Source organism: Octopus sinensis, linkage group LG5 (assembly GCF_006345805.1).
Source record: "Octopus sinensis linkage group LG5, ASM634580v1, whole genome shotgun sequence".
NCBI classification, from domain to species: Eukaryota; Metazoa; Mollusca; class Cephalopoda; order Octopoda; family Octopodidae; genus Octopus; species Octopus sinensis.
In genome coordinates, this window is record NC_043001.1 from 113,063,351 (window position 1) to 113,086,551 (window position 23,201).

At 37.7% G+C, this 23,201-nt stretch overlaps 1 protein-coding gene and 1 long non-coding RNA gene across 7 annotated transcripts in view; one reads left to right on the forward strand and one right to left on the reverse strand.

The window, feature by feature from the left end:
• Window positions 1-23,201, forward strand: part of LOC115212087 (E3 ubiquitin-protein ligase PDZRN3) — a 396,881-nt gene that overhangs the window by 329,726 nt on the left and 43,954 nt on the right. For all 6 annotated transcript variants that reach the window (XM_036503000.1, XM_036503003.1, XM_036503002.1 and 3 more), the window contains one exon: window positions 4,184-4,279. In XM_036503000.1, coding sequence (XP_036358893.1) covers window positions 4,184-4,279 — 96 coding nt within the window. The remainder of the gene's footprint in view (window positions 1-4,183; window positions 4,280-23,201) is intronic.
• On the reverse strand, window positions 11,147-19,914 carry LOC118763407. The gene is made up of 3 exons (XR_004999160.1): window positions 19,900-19,914; window positions 19,150-19,157; window positions 11,147-11,284 (listed from the first exon to the last, which is right to left on the reverse strand). It is a non-coding gene; the product is annotated as an uncharacterized LOC118763407 (long non-coding RNA).

Sequence of the window (23,201 nt, forward strand, 5' to 3'; positions counted from 1 at the left end):
TATTATGTGCTTGTCTTTGAATGCGTGTATATATATATATATATATATATATATATATATTTGTGTGCAGTTCCATGTGTGTGTGTCTGTAATTATTTACAGTCAGTAAATATAAAATATGCCTGTGAATATATCCACCATACAATGTTAAAAGTTGGTTCCTGAATTTGTTAACATATAAATTGTATTATATATTTAAAAATCCTAATAAAAAGAGAGTATTAATTGAATTGTTTGTTATAGTATAAAATGCATGTATGCCTGTGTATAATTGTCATCATTTTAATGTTCATTTTCATGTTGGCTGTGTGCTTGATTTACAAACTATATGGTCACTCAAGCTGAAATAGCAGACAATTCTCTCTCAAATTACAGCATTTCATCTTGAAATGGTTGTGGCCTTAGATATAATAGATATATGTAAGGCTCAAGATAAAGGGCTGGAATGTATTTGGTCACCAGTCTACTTCAGTCCAGCATGACCTGGAGGTAAACAAAATCGACAAGGAAATTTTTGTATGCTTACAGAAAAAAAATATTGTTTCTTTTGTATTTGCTGTTGTTGTGGCACTCCAGCAGACATGGTGATTGTCACTTAACCCTTTACCATTCAGATTATTCTGTCAAATGTAAAGCTTATGTATTCACACCATGTAAAATTAATCTTGCATCATTTCATGGCTTTGAGATTTCAATGATGTGATTGTTTATTTTTAAAATGACAATAAGGTAGCTATGAATGACCATATCTGACTAGTTTGAACATAAAATAGGTAGAATATTTGGGCCGGATATGACCAGTTTAAACACTAAAGGGTTAAAGTCAAAGTCCTGTTGATAGGACTGACTCTCTCTTTCTCTCTGTCTTTCACACACACACACACACATACATACCCCCCTCACACACACACTCTCTCTCTCTCTCTCTCTCTCTCTCTCTCTGTGCTTCCAATCTTATGTCTTGGAACTATTAGTGAAAGCAACTATAAACACTGCAACATTCCTTCACACCAGCCTAAGATATTGTTAGGACACCCATACCAAGATATTGCTTTCTTACATTAGGATAATGTCACATTATGATTGATAATATAGCCCCTACACAGTACTTGGCTGGTACTTTTATTTCATTGACCCTGGAAAGATTAAAAGCAAAGTTAAACTCTGTGAAATTTGAACTCAGAGACATAAGAGAATGTAACTATATACTGCAAAGCATTGTGTTTGCTTACTCTACTGATTCTGCCAGTCCCTCATCACTCTCTGCTGATGTATTGCTACTGTTTCACTGTTAATCTCACATATTCTTCATTGTTGTTTAGAATAAACATCATCCCCTCCTTTTTTTTTTTTTTTGTTATCAAATCTACTTTTGAAACTAAGAATGGTCATAGAAACTTCAGTCATAGTTAAAATCTGCTTTTTAGAATTTGTAAAATTCAGCAGTGTGTTCAGGAATGTCTGTGCAATTTTAGAAATCGAATTGCAGTTTTGTGATTCCAGATTTGATGTCAGTGTACAACATCTGAGGCAAGTATCTTCTGCCATATCCTTGTGCAGTTGTTGTGAGTGAAAATGGCTAGACAGAAATGATGTAGAAATCCATTGGACTCTGGCCTAGTCTTGGGCGGCATAGGCATAATCCAATGTTCAGTTTAACCAACGATACCACTTTGGATGCCTTACGTGGAGTTTATTCTTTTGTAAAAAATTCAGACCAAGTCTCCTTTGTGATGATAACATAATGTATTTGTGCGTTAGTTGTGACTGGAGCAACTCAAGAATAATGTTCTTTTTTTCTTTTTATTGTCGTGGGTGTTATTCTTCCACCTGTAACCTATCAAACAATAAAATAAAACCAGTTGGAAGAACAGATCTCTGTTACTTTAATTCTTGTTGGCTTTCGTTTCTTTTGTTCTTTTTAAAAATGTCAGAACATTATAAATTCTCAGTAAATGAAATCTTACAATTAGATTTTTGATATGCATGTTTACAATGGTCTGTTTACTCTCATGGGGGCCTTAGAAAAAAACAAAACATAAATGTCTTAGCAGCTTCTCTCTCTAATAACTTGAGGGTTTCATGTTAACTGAAGAATCTTACTATCATAATCAATAATCAATCAGAATACAAAAACCTGTGTTACTACAATCTCCACCAGCTGTTACCAGTATCAAATCGGAAACATTAATTAATATATACATGTTATATTTTCTAATATCTCATTTCTAATAACTTCTAGAAACATGTTATTTGCAGCAAGACATACGCCTACACATAACATTGTAGTGTACGAAGCTCTGCATGGTTGCTCAACTTGCTTGAAATAACTGGTTGGAAAGTGAATTTCTGTAACACACAGCTCTTCTTGTGTCTAGGATAGAAATCATTTATTCATGTTAATGAGATTAATGAGTATCAGAAATGGGTATCAGTAATCATTATCAAAAACATTTGGTGGAATTATAGGATTTAGTTTTGTCTTGCTACATTCTGAACTCAAATCCCACCAAGTTTGACCCTTTTCTATCCGAGAACCAAAAAAAAAAAATGTACCAGTCTTAAAGTTGGATTCATCTTCATCATCATCATCATCATCATCATCATTGTTTAACGTCCGTTCTCCATGCTAGCATGGGTTGGACGGTTCGACCGGGGATCTGGGAAGCCAGAGGCTGCACCAGGCTCCAGTCTGATCTGGCAGTGTTTCTACAGCTGGATGCCCTTCCTAACGCCAACCACTCCGTGAGTGTAGTGGGTGCTTTTGGTTAATTATATATTTTTCTTCCATTGAAAATATTGTCTGTTTGTTCTACATGAGAATTCAATTGCAATATATTTGCTTGGTTATAAGGCAGTGAGCTGGCAGAGTCGTTACTGCACTGGGCAAAATGCTTAGTGGCATTTCATCCACTTTTATGCTCTGAGTTCAAATTCCACCAAGGTTGTCTTTGCCTTTTATCTTTTCCCACTCTCCCAAACTTACTGGCTTTGTGCCAGAATTTGAAACTAATATATTTGCTTGGTTATTTGTCTCTATTATACATCTGTGATTTGCAGTGTATGCCTTAACATTAGTTGTATCTATCAACTACTGTTGAGTTTACTTACCTCAATTTTCTCTATACTCTTTTACTCTTTTACTTGTTTCAGTCATTTGACTGCGGCCATGCTGGAGCACCGCCTTTAGTCGAGCAAATCGACCCCGGGACTTATTCTTTGTAAGCCCAGTACTTATTCTATCGGTGTCTTTTGCCGAACCGCTAAGTGACGGGGACGTAAACACACCAGCATCGGTTGTCAAGCAATGCTAGGGGGACAAACAAATATACACACATATATATATATACATATATACGACAGGCTTCTTTCAGTTTCCGTCTACCAAATCCACTCACAAGTCTTTGGTCGGCCCGGGGCTATAGCAGAAGACACTTGCCCAAGATGCCACACAGTGGGACTGAACCCGGAACCATGTGGTTGGTTAGCAAGCTTCTTACCACACAGCCACTCCTGCGCCTGTTCATTTGTTTCTGTTCATTTATTTAATAGAAATAACAAAATACATTATTCTAGTGCCAGCTCATTATTAAAGATGTGTTTATACAAACGTGTGTGTGTGTGGGGTGCATATTAGTGTATATACTCTCTTTACTCTTTACTCTTTTCCTTGTTTCAGTCATTTGACTGCGGCCATGCTGGAGCACCACCTTTAGTCGAGCAAATCGACCCCGGGACTTATCCTTTGTAAGCCCAGTATTATTCTATTGGTCTCTTTTGCCGAACCGCTAAGTGACGGGGACGTAAACACACCAGCATCGGTTGTCAAGGAATGCTAGGGGCACAAACACAGACACACAAACACACACACATACATATATATATATAAATATATACCACAGGCTTCTTTCAGTTTCCGTGTCGGCCGGGGCTATAGCAGAAGACACTTGCCCAAGATGCCACGCAGTGGGACTGAACCCGGAACCATGTGGTTGGTTGTGTATGCATCTTTTCATTTCCATGTTGATTTTTTTTTATAAAACCTTCCTGCAGTCACACATCAATACTGTGTTGGCACTTATATTTTCATATGCATTTTGCTGTTGACATTGCTGTTCAATTTATTGTTACTGTTTTATTACTAATGAGTGGCTCATTTGACTGTTTCCTCTATTTTTTACAGGAAGTAATCCTTCATCGAGATAATAATGAAAAGTTGGGCCTAACTCTTTGTTATGGATCCTTGGACGATGACATGACTGATATATTTATTGGTGAGGTAAGCTGACCCCTTTACATACTTATATCTTATACCTTCTACTTCAGACACAGTACTCTTTTATTCACCTCTTGTATTATTTATAGAATTGTAGAATCGTTTGTTAGTTAGTTAGTTTGAGTATTAAAAAAAAGATGTCTTGAAATTTTTTTAAAATCCAGCCTAGGTCAACCTTGCTTTTCATCCTTTTAGGGTCAATAAAATAAAATAGTCAAGTACCGCAGTTAATGATATCAATTAACCACCTTTCCTTAAAATTGCTGGTCTTGTGCTAAATTTTGAAAACATTATTGTTGTCGTCGTCGCCGTCGTTAAGGTGGTGAGCTGGCAGAATCATTAGCATGCCGGACGAAATGCTTAGCAGTATTTAGCCCATTGCTACATTCTGAGTTCAAATTCCGCCTTTCGGGGTCGATGAAATAATACCAGTTGAGTACTGGGGGGTTGATGTAATCAACTTATCCCCTCTCTTAAAATTTCAGACCTTGTACCTTTAGTAGAAAGGATTATTATTATTAAGGTTGCAAATTGACAGAATCGTTAGCACACTGGATGAAATGCTTACAAGTATTTCGCCCATTGTTATGTTGTGAGTTCAAATTCCGCCAAGGCCGACTTTGCCTTTCATTCATTCAGGGTGCACAAATTAGGTACCAGTGATGTAATTAAGTACAGCGATGTAATTAACTAGTCTCCGCTTCCAAAATTTCAGGCCTTGCACCTTTTAGTAGAAAGGATTATTATTATTATTATTATTATTAAGGCAGTGAGCTGACAGAATCGTTAGCACATGGGTGAAATGCTTAGCAGGAGTGATAAAGTAAGGTACTAATTTAGTACTGATGTCAGTGGTATCAGCTACTCTCCTCTCCTCAAAATTGCTCAGAGTTGAAGCGATTATTATATTTCTTTTTTCCTGTTTGTCAGTGTATATAAGTGAGCATCTGCATGCATCAGTTCTGTCTATCCTTGTAAAAATGAGAAATAAAACCTTAAAGTTGTTAGGTCATTCTTGGAGAAAGGAGTAAAAAAGCAATGTTTTGTTGTGTTATAAATCAATATAAATCACCAAAATGACAGATGTGAATGTGCATGCAGTTATTTTGGTCAACTGATCTTCCTGCTTTCTTCCGGTCTCCTGGTTTCTTGCCGATTCTGCTGTTGAGTCAATGTTTTGTTAGTTGTTACTCTCACATTAAATATCATCATCACCAGAAGTTCAGGTTACCAAAATGATACCATTTATGGGAAGGAATGGATTACATGACTGCAACCTCTCAATTCATGGAATGACCTTTAGTGTCAGCTTACTCCTGGCTTCTGGTGAATGGAACAAGCTCAACATGGTACATGCCAAAACTATGCCTGACAAAAGAATGGATATAACGTGCGCGTGCACACACACACACACACACACACTAGTGTGTGTCTTTGTATGTGTAAAGCTAGATTGTAGAATATAGCTTCATATTTTCTGCCATTTCAAATTTAGGTGGGGAAATATCTGGAATAACTTGGTGTGTGTGTCTGTGTGTGCATGTGTGCGTGCATGCATGTGTGTGTGTGTGTGTGTATGTGTGTATGCGCTCTCAGACATTCACACACATGTACATACATTCAGACCAGTGGCATATGGTGGTGGTTGTATTGGGTGTGCCACCAAATTTCAAGCAGGGGTATAACAAAAGTTTTCCATTAAGATTTGTCTTTAAATTAACGAGTAAAGTTAATCATTTATAATGATTTTGCCATTTTCGATGGGTGTGCAGCATACACCTAGCACACCTGGAACATACACTCCTGATTCAGACATACTCATTGTAATCACATGAGATACTGATGGGATATGCTTTATAGAAAACCTTTAAAAAGATATTTTAGTAGGAGCCCTAATAAACCTAGTACATATTTTTAATTGCCTTATCAATGAATGTTTATAAAATTTAGGTAAAATTGCAGCAAAGAAATTAAAAGAGCTGTTGTTTAATGCTTTTTTATATTGCTGTATAATTTATCATTGAGATAATTTTCCAGATACATGAAAGAATTGTATCATTAGAATATGAAATATGAGTAAATATTCACACAAGAAGTCCTCTCTCTGGTTATACATAGAGCTTAATTAGTATGAAGACATGTATTGTTACAGTATTATTCAATTATTATTCTTTCCTGGTTTTAGTCATTGCTCTGTTGCCATGCTGAGGTAATACCTTCAAGTTTAACCATATCAGCTCAGTGCTTATTTCGGTCAGGTACTTATTCCATTGATCTCAATCTTTCAAAAGGCTAAGTTACAGTTTATTTCATAAAGGAACACAACACCAGTCTACGCTTGTAAAACAGGTATACATATGCACATATGCATGCACACACACATTTGCTCGCATGCACTCACTCACACATACACACACATATTTACATCATCATCATCATCATTGTTCGACCGTGGTGGAGACAATGGAATTTACCATGCTACACCAGACTTCACGGTCCATCATGGCATTATGGAGGTCCTGTTGCTGGATGCCTGTATCACTGGAGATTACATCAGGGTAGGAGAGTGTGCACCCTCTGGTATTGCGAGTAGATGGCTTCCAGAGGAGAAGAGTAGAAATTACTTCTTTTTGTCACATATTTACACACATGCACAGGTACACATACAGTAATCTTCCTTTTAGTTTCTGTCTCTCAAATTTCACTTGCAAGGCATTGGTCAATTCTAGGCTATAATAAAAGATAATTTTCCAAGGTGCTTTGTAGCAAGATTGAACCCAGAACTGCATGAATATCAAGCTTTTGATTGAAAAATTGCTTCAGTGTGTGGTTACTTTGTTGAACAGCTTATAATTATCCCATCTTAATACAGATACCATTTTCATACAGAATCATTTCTTTTGACTAGAATAAGCTTGGTTAAAGTCAATATTGGCATCATTTAGACTTGGTCCCAAAGCTTCAATTTCAGAAGAGTGTTTTTACATGTTCCCTGACTCTCAGATGATGTTTCAGTAACTTTGCTGCACCTGACCTAATTTTATTATTCTTCTCCTGATCATGGTGTTGATGGGTCACTGATTTCTCGAGTTTTTGTCAATATTATTGGCTGCAATAGCCATTGTTACAAACTGGACATTGATATAAAGGGATGATAATTCAACTGGACAGGAACATAGCAGAGTATTTCTGTTTGAATCTACTGGTTCATGCACCAAGTTGATATACTACTTGTTATTATGTCCGTTTTCCATGCTCCTGTGTGATGGACAGATAGAATGTTACTTACGAAGTCAATTCTTTTTGGTAGCCACTGCTGTCATAGATTTGTGCTCATATCTTTCACTTTTGGATGCTTTTCCTATCGATGCTTCTTCTACCAGCACTAGAGTTAATGTAATAATCTTAATGTATTATGAAGACTAAAAGGTCCTCTTGACCTTATGCTTTCTCTGGTCATTTGTTTTCATATTCCAAATTGCCACAAATGGTCAACCTGAGACTATAGTAAAAGACATTCATCCTTGGTACCATTCAGTGAGATTGTATCCTGAATCATGGTGAAGCTAACTTCTTAAACACACAGCCATACTTGCATGCATTACTAAGTTGTTTCCATTTCAAATCTCAATTGACAACAGAAGAAAATATGGCATTTTTGTAAATTTCAGAAATTAACTATGTAATTTTTCTCAGATGTTTTTAATGAACACTTTGAGAGGGCTCTTCAGGTTATGCATGAAGATGTTTAAACATTTTGATACTAACTTGCTTAAAGACCTGCCCCTGTCTCATAATAAAAAAAAAACTGGCCCTTTTCTAGTGTAGGTTTAAATTACATTCTTGTATAATGTTATACAAGAATCTTTTATGTTAAATTCTAAATACTAGCTTAATTATGGAGTACTTTTAGAAATTCCCCCCAATTCTTGATTATTAAAAAAAAAAATCATTTGAAGAATATATCCTTTTAGCAGTATGGTCATGAACTGGTTAAAATGGGCTTAGGACTAGCAGTGAAAAACTTTTATAAAGAAGTATCTTTTAAGAACTTATTTTCAAAACTTCTGCCCTTCATTCTAGGCTAATCACAACAAAATTCAAGGCTGTTTAAGATGCCCATGGGAAGTTACCATGTGCCAATGAGTTGATTTTACATATATATATATATATATATATATATATATATATATATATATATATAAAGACCCCCTTCGGTCATGAATGACCATGGGATTGCACCTAGAAAGTTACCCTCCTAGACACAAGTCTGGGCAAGCCTATATATATATATATATATATATATATATATATTCTTTCTTTTTTCTTGAATAAATGCATAGAAAACAAAATTGATTAGGTGAAAGAATAGACATTGAACAGTCTTTCAAAGGAATTGTGTGGTGAGTAAAGACCTAAACATCATAGTTTGCATGTATAGTCAGTCAAGCTTCAGTGACTTAGAAGATATTTCCTTATGAAATTCAAACTAAATTGAATATGTGTCAAAATGGAGGTAACACAGGATATTGAAGCTTGTAGAATTTGTGACAGATGACGAGCAACGAGTTTATCTCTAGGATGTACAATGTTTAATTTATAAGCAGTTTGAATATAAGTTGAGGGAGGAAAAAGAGGTATCAAAGCAAATGCTGATACGGTTTTATTTTATTTTATTTTTTTTTATTTATTTATTTATTTATTTATGGCTGTTTTCATTGGACTGTGGTCATGCTGGGACACCATTAAAAAGGGATTTTGTTTGATGAAATCAACCTCAGTAATTATTTTTTTAAAGTCTGGTATCTATTCTATTGGTTTGTTTTGCCAAACTGCTCAGTTACAAGTGATGTAAACAAACATTGACAGTCACATAAAGATCTAGAGAAAGATAGACAGATGCAGATGTGTACATTCATTCACTCACACACACACATTATGGGCTCCTACTCAGTTACTGTCTACTCAATCCACTCAAAAACCAGTTGTCTCACAGACTTTAAACCCCTCTCCATTCAATTATTCTACAACTAGCCTAATTATGGTTCTACAGTCAAAGGGGACATGGCTCTAATATTCCTTCTTTTCTTTTTCTTTTTTCACTCACCCTTCCACTCTTTGCATCTATCTTCTTGTTTTTTTCTCATGATTTCTCTTGGTCATGTGTTCAGGGCTTGAAGATTGTTTGGAGATACAAGGTGGTGTATTATAAAACCTTGCTCAGACGTGCATCTCCAAGCAAGAAACTAATAATAGTTCGTATCTTTATACTATGCACATTAAATAACATGTGTGTGTGTGTATATATGAAGGTCATATATATTTGTAAAGTAAATGGATACTGAGTGAAAAGTGTCATAAGTTCACAGAAAGAACAAAATTTATAGCAAAGGCAAACCAAATATGTCTTGGTGAAAAAGTGCTTTTTAGGTAAAATTTGGAAAATGCTAGAGGTCTTGTGGTTGAAATGACAGGATCAAGACATGTATAGAGATATTGTATTGCACACCCATCAAATTCGTTTCAATGTGATAGATAAATCATGTTGGCCAAAGTGATAGTGGTGGTGGTGGTAGTGGCAGTGGCATCAACTTTTCGTTAATAACTCTGTGTATACACATTTACATTTAACAAGAGAGAGAAACCTGAAAATGTATCATTGGCTGTCAAACAGATTTTTATATCATATCCTTATCCACACTTCTATCTTAAGTCCCTTATTTTTCCTCCCCACTAACATGATATAGGGAACCTTAGATTATAAAAAAAAAACTGACAGATTGACAGACAGGAAATATCACTCTATCATGATAAAATAAATAATAATAAAAATTAAAACCAAAATCAGTTTCATAAACACCCCATCTGACTGAGATAAGGGGTCTAAAGGAAATCAATATCCAACATTCACATTGTGGCACATTTCATTGCGAGCAATGAAACCTTCAACAAACTGTTTCGGGCTATTCTCTGCAGTTGTTTAGTTTCTTTGTTTTCCCTTTCTTTTAAGAATGGATTCAGTTTTTTACAGATATGGCATTTAAACGGGCCATATCTGGCTCAAATGTTCTAAATGTTTCATGTTCAAGCTGGCCAGATCTAGTCTCTCTCACCTACGCTACAATATCATTTCAAAATTTAATCCTTTAATGTTTCAACCAGCCATATCCGGCCAAAATATTCTCCTGTTTTATGTTCAAACTGGCCAGATCTGGCCTTTAACACCTACCCTGAAATGTCATTCTAAAAAAAAAATAAACAATCAGGCTCAGCTGTGGCTGTGTGGTAAGTAGCTTGCTTACCAACCACATTGTTTCGGGTTCAGTCCCACTATGTGGCCCCGTTGGGCAAGTGTCTTCTACTATAGCCTTGGGTTGACCAAAGCCTTGTGAGTGGATTTGGTAGATGGAAACTGAAAGGAACCTGTCATATATATATATATATATATATATATATATATATATACATACATATACATACATATACATACATATACATACATACATACATGTGTGTGTGTGTGTGTGTGTCCCCCAACATCACTTGACAACCAATGCTGTTGCGTTTATGTCCCTGTAACTTAGCAATTTAGCAAAAGAGACTGATAGAATAAGTACTAAGCTTACAAAGAATGTGTCCTGGGATCAACTTGTTTGACTAAAAGCGGTGCTCCAGCATGGCCACAGTCAAATGACTGAAACAAGTAAAAGAGTAATTACATCATTGAAATTTCAAACCTACAAGATAATACATGATTAATTCAAAGCAATGTGGATAAATAAGCATGATGCCAGTGTCACGTGACTGGCACCTATAGTCACGGTGCATAAAAGCCCCCGTGCTGTGCCAGTGAAACGTGAAAAGCACCCATTACACACTTGGAGTGGTTGGCATTAGGAAGAGCATCTAGCCGTAGAAACCATGCCAAATCAGGCTGGAACTTGGTGTAGCTCTCCGGCTTATCAGTTCCGGTCATAATGTCTAATCCATTCCAGCATGGAAAGCACACTAAAAGACAATGATGACGGTAATAATAATAATAATAATAATAATAATAATAATAATAATAATGATGATGGTGATGGTGATGGTGGTGGTGGTGTGGTGGTGGTGGTGGTGGTAGTGGTGGCGGCGGCGGCGATGACATTTGACAGAGTAATCTAAATGCTAAAGGGTTAACCAATCAACTCATCAAAATCTTGAAGCTATGAGATAATGCTTAATTAATTCAAAACAATGATGAATAAATGAGCATTGTATTATGATGGAGCGATCTGAATGCTGAAGGATTAAAAGACATGCACACAAAATAATGTTTATGCATATGTGGGCAGCGCATTGTTTGAGCAAGGCAATTTGTGTTGTATTACTCCAGTCTACTCAGCTGAAAGTGAGTATAACTCCAAAGCTTTCTCTCTCATGCTTGCTGTTCCACTGTGTCAGAATGTTGGCGGCTCTTAGAAGTAGAGGGTGTCAATTCCAAAAAGCATGGAATGCTTCCAGAGTTAATAAGACAACTACTAGTTCCCACTGTGTGGTACCTGGACAATAGTTTCAGGTCAACCAAAATGTTGTGAGTAGATTTGGTAGATGAAAACTGAAAGTTAGTTAGTTAGTTAATTTTTTGGCTCAAAAAGCAAAAAGCAAGGCCATGTAGGGGGGCATGGAGTTATGTACAGGGTGGTGTTCATGTCAAGAGTTCAGGCCACTTGTGGTCAAGGGAGACTTTGAACCGAGCGGTCGTTGGCATCTTCACTATCTCGTCCGGCAGCTTATTCCATGGATCCGAAATCCATTGTGTGTATGCTTGTCCTCCCTTTACTACTTAACGACAAGTGTTGGTGTGTTTTATGTCTCCATAACTTAGCAGTTCACAAAAGAGAATGATAGAATAAGTACTGGTGTCAATTTGACTAACTAAAATTCTTCAGGGTGGTGTCCCAGCATGGATGCAGTCTAATAACCGAAACAAGTAAAAAGAGAAACATCTATATAAGTAAATGTAAAACACATCCACCCATCCATCTAGATAAGTAGCTATGCTTACACGTGCACACACACACGCACAAGACGAGATAGTCATGGCTGGAATATGTTTGGGCATAGTTCTGCTCTGTCAGGGCTGACTTAAGGCTCAATGAAAACCAATAGCAACCATAGATGGCTTTGAATAACCACATAAATAAGTAAGTTTTGTAAATTTAGACATGTTGTGGGGAATTTTGCTTTTTTTTTTTTTTGATTGGTATCACTCTCCATTTACTTGTATTGTGTTCTTTGTGATTTGGAAGAATGGATGATTAAAATTTTCAAATTCTTAGGCAAGCTTTTTCACTCAACTCGTGTCTTATAGTTTACTATATTGTTAGGCTGGCTATGATAAATTTGATAATCACCCTACATATATCAGTGATACAAAGTAGACCAGTTATTTATTTCAGACACCCTAGTGTACCTCCTTTCGGATTAATTATTTTGTATAGGGCATCCAGCTGTAGAAACTCTGCCAGATCAAGATTGGAGCCTGGTGCAGCCATCTGGTTTGCCAGCCCTCAGTCAAAATCGTCGAACCCATGCTAGCATGGACAGCGGACGTTAAACAATGATGATGATGATGATGATGATTTTCTATGACTATAGTTTTTATATTACTTGTGCTTATTTTGTAATCTACTTAAGAAATTCTGTAATCATAGAAGTCATATTTCTGGTTGTTTATCACTAAACTGTACAGTACAAAAGTATCTCCATGATTGCTCAACCTATCAGAAATAACAGTCAAATTCACTGAATTCACACTCGGGAAAGAAAGAACGCATTGAATAATGTTTCTAATATACAAAAGTTGTGTGTTTATGGCTGGAATGCTTTTGATCGACAGCCAAGGGCTAAGTAAACAATATATTTGTTGTATTCAATATTATACTTTCCATCATCTTCATACATTTGTTCTTTTCCATGCTGGCATGGGTTGGACAGGTTGAAAGACTATATTTCATCATCGTCTTTGTGTTATGTTGGACCCATACAGCAACCAAGAAAACTCCGCTGTGTATGTTTATTTCCTTACAACACACATTGCATTGATTCTTGGTTAGCTCACTGCCCTCACCACAGGGTGTTTAAAAGGCAAGGAGAAAGGGTGGAATATGAGATGGTATATGTGAATGTTCATGTCATCAGGTCTTTGATTTATAGAACAGAAGACAAATATGAGATTGTAGAACATTCATGTCAAGAAAAGGCTACAACTGGAAGAACCAAAACCCAGACTTACAGAGAACTTATCTCACTTTCATATCACATACAGGAGAAACTTTTTGTTTGGGTTCAAATCATTTTGCCAATAGAATATTTAAAAAAAGAGAAGAAAGTTTTAAAAATGCCAAAACTACAAAATGTATAAAAAGGAAAATAAACCCTGTGCATATGATAATCTTCCTGTCAATCTGCAAAGATATCACAGAATCTGGTCAAAAGTTGAACATCTGTTACTACTGCTGGTGGCTCTACTTCAATCAATCATTATTGTGACTGCTAGGACTTGTGGTGATAGTAGTAGCTACCACCACCACCACCACCACCACCACCACCACCACTGCCACCACCACTACCACCACCACCACCACTGCCACCACCACCACCACTGCCACCACCACCACTGCCGCCACCACCACCACCACCACCACTCCCACTCCCACTGTCACTACAGGCACTACCTCATAACTTGTTGTGAACCCTTTGTTACAAGCTTATATATATAGCTTTGACAATGTCTGAAGATCTTTTTTTCAGATAAGAGAAGCAAGGAAGTGAAGATAGGCAGATGAGGCGGAGGAGGAGGCAGAGGTTGGGAAGAGGAGGAAGGTTGGGAAGAGGTGGGAGAGAGGATCTTTGTTTATGTTTTATAATTTTATCATTTATTTATTTATACTTTGATAAAACTCCCCACTTACTGGTTACTGGGTTCCTCCTTTTGTATTCTATCAAGAGTCAACTGTCTGTTTATGAACCATTCACTGCTTCTTTTTTTCTCTACATTTGTTCAAACATCTTTACTCTCTCTCTCTCTCTCTCTCTTTTACATGTTTCAGTCATTTGACTGCAGCCATGCTGGAGCACCACCTTTAATTGAGTAACTCGACCCCAGGACTTATTCTTTTGTAAGCCCAGTACTTATTCTATCAGTCTCTTTTGCCGAACCGCTAAGTAACGGGGACATAAACACACCAGCATCATTTGTCAAGCAATGCTAGGGGGACAAACACACACATACATATATGTACATATATACGACGGGCTTCTTTCAGTTTCCGTCTACCAAATCCACTCACAAGGCTTTGGTCGGCCCGAGGCTATAGTAGAAGACACTTGCCCAAGGTGCCATGCAGCGGGACTGAACCTGGAACCATGTGGTTGGTAAACAAGCTACTTACCACACAGCCACTCCTTTGGAGAGGTTTTATAACTTTTGCACAAATTACTGGAGCAAGATGTGTGTCTCTTCTCTTCATGTAAACACTGTACGGAAGGTCACACTTGGTTGAGGAGGATCTTGCTCTGAACCTCACCTCTGGATGATAAGGATAAATGGCTATGGTTGGAAAGCTAACCAATTTCCAGCATACTTAGTTTGTGGAAGCACTCCGTCGGTTACGACGGCGAGGGTTCTGGTTGATGCAATCAACGGAACAGCCTGCTCGTGAAATTAACGTGTAAGTGGCTGAGCACTCCACAGACACGTGCACCCTTAATGTAGTTGTCAGGGATATTCAGCATGACACAGAGAGTGACAAGGCCGGCCCCTTGAAATACAGGTACAACAGAAACAGGAAGTAAGAGTGAGAGAAAGTTGTGGTGAAAGAGTACAGCAGGGATCACCACCATCCCCTGCTGGAGCCTCGTGGAGCTTTAGGTGTTTTCGCTCAATAAACACTCACAACGCCCAGTCTGGGAATGGAAACCGCGATCCTACGACCGTGAGTCCGCTGCCCTAACCACTGGGCCATTGCTGTGATAGAATAAGGGGAAAATCTGGATTCAAAAACAGCTGGTGAGGGGTGTCTACGTCATAGCAACAACAGAGAATCAGAATAAGATTAACTCTATGTCCTTATAACTAAGTCAGTGATAATGTAGTCAGATCATTGCATATTTAATTAGAAATAGTAATAGGCGCAGGAGTGGCTGTGTGGTAAGTAGCTTGCTTATCAACAACATGGTTCCGGGTTCAGTCCCACTGCGTGGCATCTTGGGCAAGTGTCTTCTGCTATAGCCCCGGGCCGACCAATGCCTTGTGAGTGGATTTGGTAGACAGAAACTGAAAGAAGCCTGTCGTATATATGTATATATATGTATGTATGTGTGTGTGTGTTTGCGTGTCTGTGTTTGTCCCCCTAGCATTGCTTGACAACCGATGCTGGTGTGTTTACGTCCCCGTCACCTAGCGGTTCGGCAAAAGAGACCGATAGAATAAGTACTGGGCTTACAAAGAATAAGTCCCAGTGTCGATTTGCTCGACTGAAGCCGGTGCTCCAGCATGGCCGCAGTCAAATGACTGAAACAAGTAAAAGAGTAAAGAGTATAGGTTAAGGAAGTCATCAGTTGTCATAAATATTTGCAAAGACAAACATTAAATTAATGAATATTATTTTTAATCATTTTGCTGAGTATAAGAGGAAACTCTAGATATATTTTGGTCCTGTTAGATCTCCTCAGTGGAACACTGTACATGCTATAATGGTTTGGGGAGTGTGAGAGAGCGAGTCATATCGTTCACTAGATGGACAGAAATATGAATGATGTACTGTAGGTTTTGTGTTAACCCAGTACAGTGGAGAATTACCAGCATTATTTCATCATCATCATCATCATCATCATCATCATCATCATTTAACGTCCGTTTTCCATGCTGGCATGGGTTGGATGGTTCAACTGGGGTCTGGGAAGCCAGGAGGCTGCACCAGGCCCTAATCTGATCTGACAGTGCTTTTACAGCTGGATGCCTTTCCTAACGCCAACCACTCCAAGAGTGAAGTGGGTGCTTTTTACATGCCACCGTCACAAGGGGCCAGAGGAGCTGGCATCGACCATGATTGGGTGGTGCTTTTTACATGCCACTGGCACAGAAGCCAGTCAAGGCAGCAGTGGCATTGTGCCACCAGTATGGAAGCCAGTCAAGTGGCACTGCCATAATACTCCGTTCAAAAAGAATGATGAACATCAGCTGTCAATTACTGTCCACTCAGTTGAGTCTGGCTCACTAGCTGTATTAGCCAAGTCAGAGACACACTATGGAACTAAAGGAAGTCTCATAATCTTATTTAACCCTCTAAGTTTATATCTGTCCCTAACTTCTGCTGCTGTAGCCAACTCGTCAAATTTATTGAAGGCATAACTCAAATCACAGATAGTGACACTTATGAGTGGATGCTATCTATCTCTGCCATATATATATATATATGTGTGTGTGTGTGTGTGTGTGTGTGTGTGTGTGTGTGTGTTTGTGTGTCTGTGTTTGTCCCCCTAGCATTGCTTGACAACCGATGCTGGTGTGTTTATGTCCCCGTTTCTTTGTGGTTCGGCAAAAGAGACCGAAAGAATAAGTACTGGGCTTACAAAAGAATAAGTCCCAAGTTCGAGTATACATATACATATACATGGCCGCAGTCAAATGGCAGAAACAAGTAAAAGAGTATATATATATATATGTATATATAATTAAAAATGAGGGTGTCTAAAAGACACCAACATGATATATGTATATATATATATATACACCTTTATTCTTTTATATATATACACCTTTATTCTTTGCCCCCATAAATGGTTCATGGCAAGTTGCTCTGCAATGGGCATGAGAGCTAATCTTTATAACTGGTGGAAGTACTTCATTCTTGGTCAAAAACAGGAAGTTATGGTACTAGGACAACATTCTGTACTCTATGTAAATAATGTCAGTCCTGTTTTTGGTCCTCTATTGCTTGTTGCATATATTAATGAAATAGATACCAACTTGAAACATGGTTCTCATCATCATCATCATCATCATCATTTAGCATCCGTTTTCCATGCTAGCATGGGTTGGACGGTTCAACTGGGGTCTGTGAAGCTGGAAGGCTTCATCAGGCCCAGTCTGATCTGGCATTGTTTCTACGGCTGGATGCCCTTCCTAACGCCAACCACTCCGTGAGTGTAGTGGGTGCTTTTTACATGCCACCTGCACTGGTACCAGGCGAGGCTGGCATCGGCCACGGTCGAATTGGTGAATTTTACATGCCACCTGCACGGAAGCCGGTCGAGGCGGCGCTGGCATCGGCCATGATTCGGATAGTGCTTTTTACGTATCTCCAGTCCAGGGGTCCTGACATCTGCCGGGTGCCAGTCATAGGATTGGTTCAATTTCGATTCCGATTTCACTTGCCCCAACAGGTCTTTACAAGCAAAAGGGGGTAGGCATAGGTGCCTGTCGTCGGATGAGGTTCGATATCGACTTCGCTTGCTTCAACAGGTCTTTGTGTGTCCAAGGGAGGAAAGGCATGCATAAGTGGGCTGGACTCACTTGTCAGATTGTGCATGCAATTTTACCTAAACTCAATGCAGCAATGGATTGCTGAATGACTACGCAAGCTGGCTTTAGACAAGTGCACCACTATACAATCTGGAAAGGAAAACCTGGAATTTACCTACTCCCTCAACAATACCAATCTTAAGAAGTCTCTTGGTAAACACAACCTCAGCACCATTGTTAATGGTCTGTGTTGGATGATACATATCTGAAATTGTCAAAAGGATCGAAGTTCTGTTAGCATCACTCAGTAAGACCTTTGTTAGCCAGTCAATGGCTGTCTGTTTAAAGTTATTTAATGAAAGCTATGTATGGTATGTCCACACTTAAAGTTAACATTTCCAGTCTGGAACACCTGTCTTGTCCAGTATATCGATCTACTGGAAGCTGTCCAGAGACATGAAACCAGACGAATATCCGCTGTCATTTACTTACCATGTTCTAAATATCTTGCTTCTTTGGCTTTCACACTCTAAAGTTTCGACATCATGCAACTGACTTGGCAATAGTCCATGAGATTATCCTCTAGCTTTCCAACAACTTTGGCCACCTTTCTGAATTCAGCATCTTTACCATCAATGAACATGCTTATAAAATTGATAAAAAAAAAACAAAAAACCTAGCACCCATGACTTTTGAGAACATTTTTCATGCTCAGAATTGTTGAAGCATGAAATACACTACCTGTGTCAGTTGTTAGCTGTCAGGACACTGCATCCGTCAAAAAAGAAGGGAAACTCCATTCCATGTTCCTGGAATTTGTCAACACTACTATGTACAGTACACTTCCCTCTTAACCCTTTTGATACCAGCCTGGCTGAAACTGCCTCTGGCTCTGTAGTACAAATGACTTGTTTTCAAAAGTTATGAATTAAAATCTTCCACCAAACTTAAGTCACAATTTATGTTCTTAACACTAGTTTAATGATAACTGAGTTATTTTACTAAATTCTTTGTTATATTCAAAATTAATTATAAGAAACACAGAGGATCTTAACAGAAATATGGTAACAAAAGGGTTAATGACCCTTTTTCTGTTTGTATGACTGTCATTTTGTTTTTTATCCTGTGTACTGCCGTCTGCCAGCCTCGTCTGGCACTTGTGTCGGTGGCACATAAAAAACACCATCCGAGCGTGGCCGTTCGCCAGCCTCGTCTGGCACCTGTGTCAGTGGCACATAAAAAACACCATCCAAGCGTGGCCTTTCGCCAGCCTCGTCTGGCACCTGTGTCGGTGGCACATAAAATCACCCACTACACTCTCGGAGTGGTTGGCGTTAGGAAGGGCATCCAGCTGTAGAAACACTGCCAGATCTGACTGGCCTGGTGCAGCCTTCGGGCTCCCCAGACCCCAGTTGCACCGTCCAACCCATGCTAGCATGGAAAGCGGACGTTAAACGATGATGATGATGATGATGTACTATGTATGCTCTTTTGACTGTCATTACTATTTTTCTTTACTTGATTTATTGCTACTTTCTGCTCCCACTTTCCCCCTCTTCTGACTTGTTGCAGTGTGCCTCAGCACAGTGTATAGTAAGCTCATTTATGTTATTATCATGTAAGCTGTAGGTCAGTAAGTTTTGATGTCACACTCTAATTCTAAACAAACATCACTGTCATACAAGCTGTGTCAGATATTTTCAATCTTCCATGAAAACATGTCCAGCCATTCATTGTGCTGTTTGTATTTAAAGAACTGACTATGGGAAAATGTTATTACTTTGCTTGGAAACAATTGAGGACTAGCAACAAGATCCCCCTCTTGAAAATCTACTACAGCAAAATTAATCTGACTCATGCAAGCATAGAAAAGTGACTTTATAAAGCTGCTGATATATATATATATATATACATACATACATATATATATATATATATATATATATATATACATATACATATACATATATATACATATACATATATATATATACATATATATTGGCTGTAGAAACATTGCCAAATTAGACTGGAGCCTGGTGCAGCCTTCTGGCTTCCAGACACCCGGTCGAACCGTCAACCCATGCTAGCATGGAGAACGGACGTTAACGACGATGATGATGATGATGATGATAATATATACATATACATATACATATATACATATACATATATACATATACATATATATATATACATATACATATATATACATATACATATATATATACATATATATATACATATACATATACATATATACATATACATATATACATATACATATACATATATACATATACATATATACATATATATACATATACATATATACATATACATATATATACATATACATATGTATACATATACATATATACATATACATATACATATATACATATATACATATACATATATATACATATACATATATACATATACATATATATACATATACATATACATATATATACATATACATATACATATATATACATATACACATATACATATATAGGAAATGAAGATAAACACAAGTTGCAGTTTATGTCATGTGTTCTCTATGCCTGTTTTGCCATTGTAGTTATTGTCTGTGCGTGTGTGTGTGTGTGTGTGCATCCATGTATGGTTGTTTATATTTTCTCTTGGTTAATAGTGAGAAAAGAAAATGAAAAAGTGAGATAGTAAGGAAAGAAGGTGGGTGTGATACTGTCTCTATTATAGTATGCTCTTTTTTTCCTTTATTCCCAGTAATAATAATCTTCAACCGTCTCTTTATTTTATATCTGTTTCAATATTTCCATCTGTCTCTTTGCAAAAAAAAAAACAACATCAAAAAACAAAAAATAAAAACTAAAAAGCACCACACGGAATATATACTACACCCTCCACTATAGCTTAGCTACTAGGATTCTGTCTCCAATTATTACAACTATAACCACCACTGCCACCACCACCACCACCACCACCACTGCTAGTCACTTTAATACACAGTCCCCTCAGCATCACCGTAACTTTATCAATAACTCTTTCTCCTTCCCTCCCATCGCATTCTACCTGTAACCATCTACATCAGCCTCAACCCCACCACACCACACACCTGAACTATGTTTTAGTTTTGGAATTATGAAGAACATCCAATGATGAAGCCTATATAAATAAACACTCCAGTTCTGACTAATAAACATAAGACTGTCTTAATTGATGCAAGAATTAGCAGGGGCAAATGGTGGTGATGGTGGTGGTGGGGAGGGGGTAGGTCATGAGGTTTGAGAGTAAGCAAAATAGATGCTGAAAAATGGAAGGATACAGGTGTGTGTGTGTGGGGAGGAGTGAAGATGGGGGCAGATGTTGAAGAGGGGAAAAGATAGAGATGTTAATGGATTGGGTGGTAGTGCAATTATTATTTATATAAACCCTTTTTTTGTTTTGTTTTTGTTTTTGTTTTGTTTAGAGCTATTTTTCTTTAGTGTGTGTGTTGCAGTTGTCACAGTAGTTTTACTGTAGTTGGTTGTCATGGTTGTGGTAGTAGTTGTGGGTTTTTGTCATTGTTGCTGGTACCCCCACTGCTACCACCACTGCCACCAGCAGCAGCAGTGACACCAACACTGTTGTTGTTTTTGTTGTTGGAAACCTACAGAGCTTTCTGAGATTTTGCACTCAATGAATTTCAAAAACAGGGGGGAAAAAATAAAAAATGGAACAAAGATTACAGTAAATTTAAACAGAAATAAAACAAATTAAATATTATCAGAGAAGCAAGCAGTATTAAACTAAAATTTAAATTATAATAATAATAATAACAATAATAATAATAATAATAATAATAATAATAATAATAATAATAATAATCAATAAAACTACCGCTGACTGCTACTACTAAGCACTACCACCATTATGACAGGTACCGTTACCATCACACATATATTCAATATTGTTACCAGTAATTTTGCTTACATCCTCATACCATCCACCACATCCTCTATTTCTAATTCAACTTCAACCAATATGAAGACCACTTACTATTGTCACCACCACCACCACCATTACCACTGTACATCACCATCAGTATTTTTACTGTCTCTACTACTACTACTGCTGCTGCTGCTATATTCAATATAAATGTCCAGTACATGATATGCCTAAGAGCAAACAGGAAGGAGAACAAAACAAGTAAATTAGAAGTAAAAGAAAAAAAAAAGAAGTTATTTGTTTATGATGATTGTTGTGCAAGAAAAGAAAATTAAATTGAAAAAAAAAAGACTAAGATCAACAAGAAGCACAACGTAAGAAGCAGACGAAGTAACATAGAGATTAATAGACAGACACATAAGTATAAATAATTATTTACAGTATGTTGATAAATATATTGAGTGTCTGGCTAAATGAAATTGCTGTCCTCTTATCTGTGAGCTTGTTCTTCAGTTGCATAGGCTTAAAACTGAACCAATACCAAACGCGTGATGAGTTGTCTTTCGGCCTTTCTCCATATCGTACTCCTTACTGCAGTGTGATGTGAGAAATATAGAACGGTGCTAATGGTATTGAAAGGCGGCGAGCTGGCAGAATCGTTAGCACGCCGGGCAAAATGCTTTGCGGTATTTCGTCTGCTGTTATGTTGTGAGTTCAAATTCCGCCGAGGTCGACTTTGCCTTTCATCCTTTCGGGGTCGATAAAAAAGTACCAGTTACGCACTGGGGTCAATGTAATCGACTTAATACCTATGTCTGTCCTTGTTTGTCCCCTCTATGTTTAGCCCCTTGTGGGTAATAAAGAAATAGAAATAGGTATTGAAGGAAGAGTGGAGGCGCAATGGCCCAGTGGTTAGGGCAGCGGACTCGCGTTCATAGGATCGCGGTTTCGATTCCCAGACCGGGCGTTGTGAGTTTTTATTGAGCGAAAACACCTAAAAGATCCACGAGACTCCGGCAGGGATGGTGGTGATCCCTGCTGTACTCTTTCACCACAACTTTCTCTCACTCTTACTTCCTGTTTCTGTTGTACCTGTATTTCAAAGGGCCCGCCTTATCACTCTCTGTGTCACGCTGAATATCCCCGAGAACTACGTTAAGGGTACACGTGTCTGTGGAGTGCTCAGCCACTTACACGTTAATTTCATGAGCAGGCTGTTCCGTTGATCGGATCAACTGGAACCCTCGTCGTCGTAACCGACGGAGTGCTTCCATATCCCATCCAAGGAAGACTTTATGGTACTCATGTCGCTTAGTCTTGCAAAATATTTCCTAATATCACTTTCTATGTGTGTATGTTCACCTGTGTGTGTGTGTTTTATATATATATATATATAATAATAATAATAATAATAATAATAATAATAATAATAATGATAAAATTATTATTATATTATTATTATTATTATTATTTGAGGGAATATTAATCCTAACTTACAGG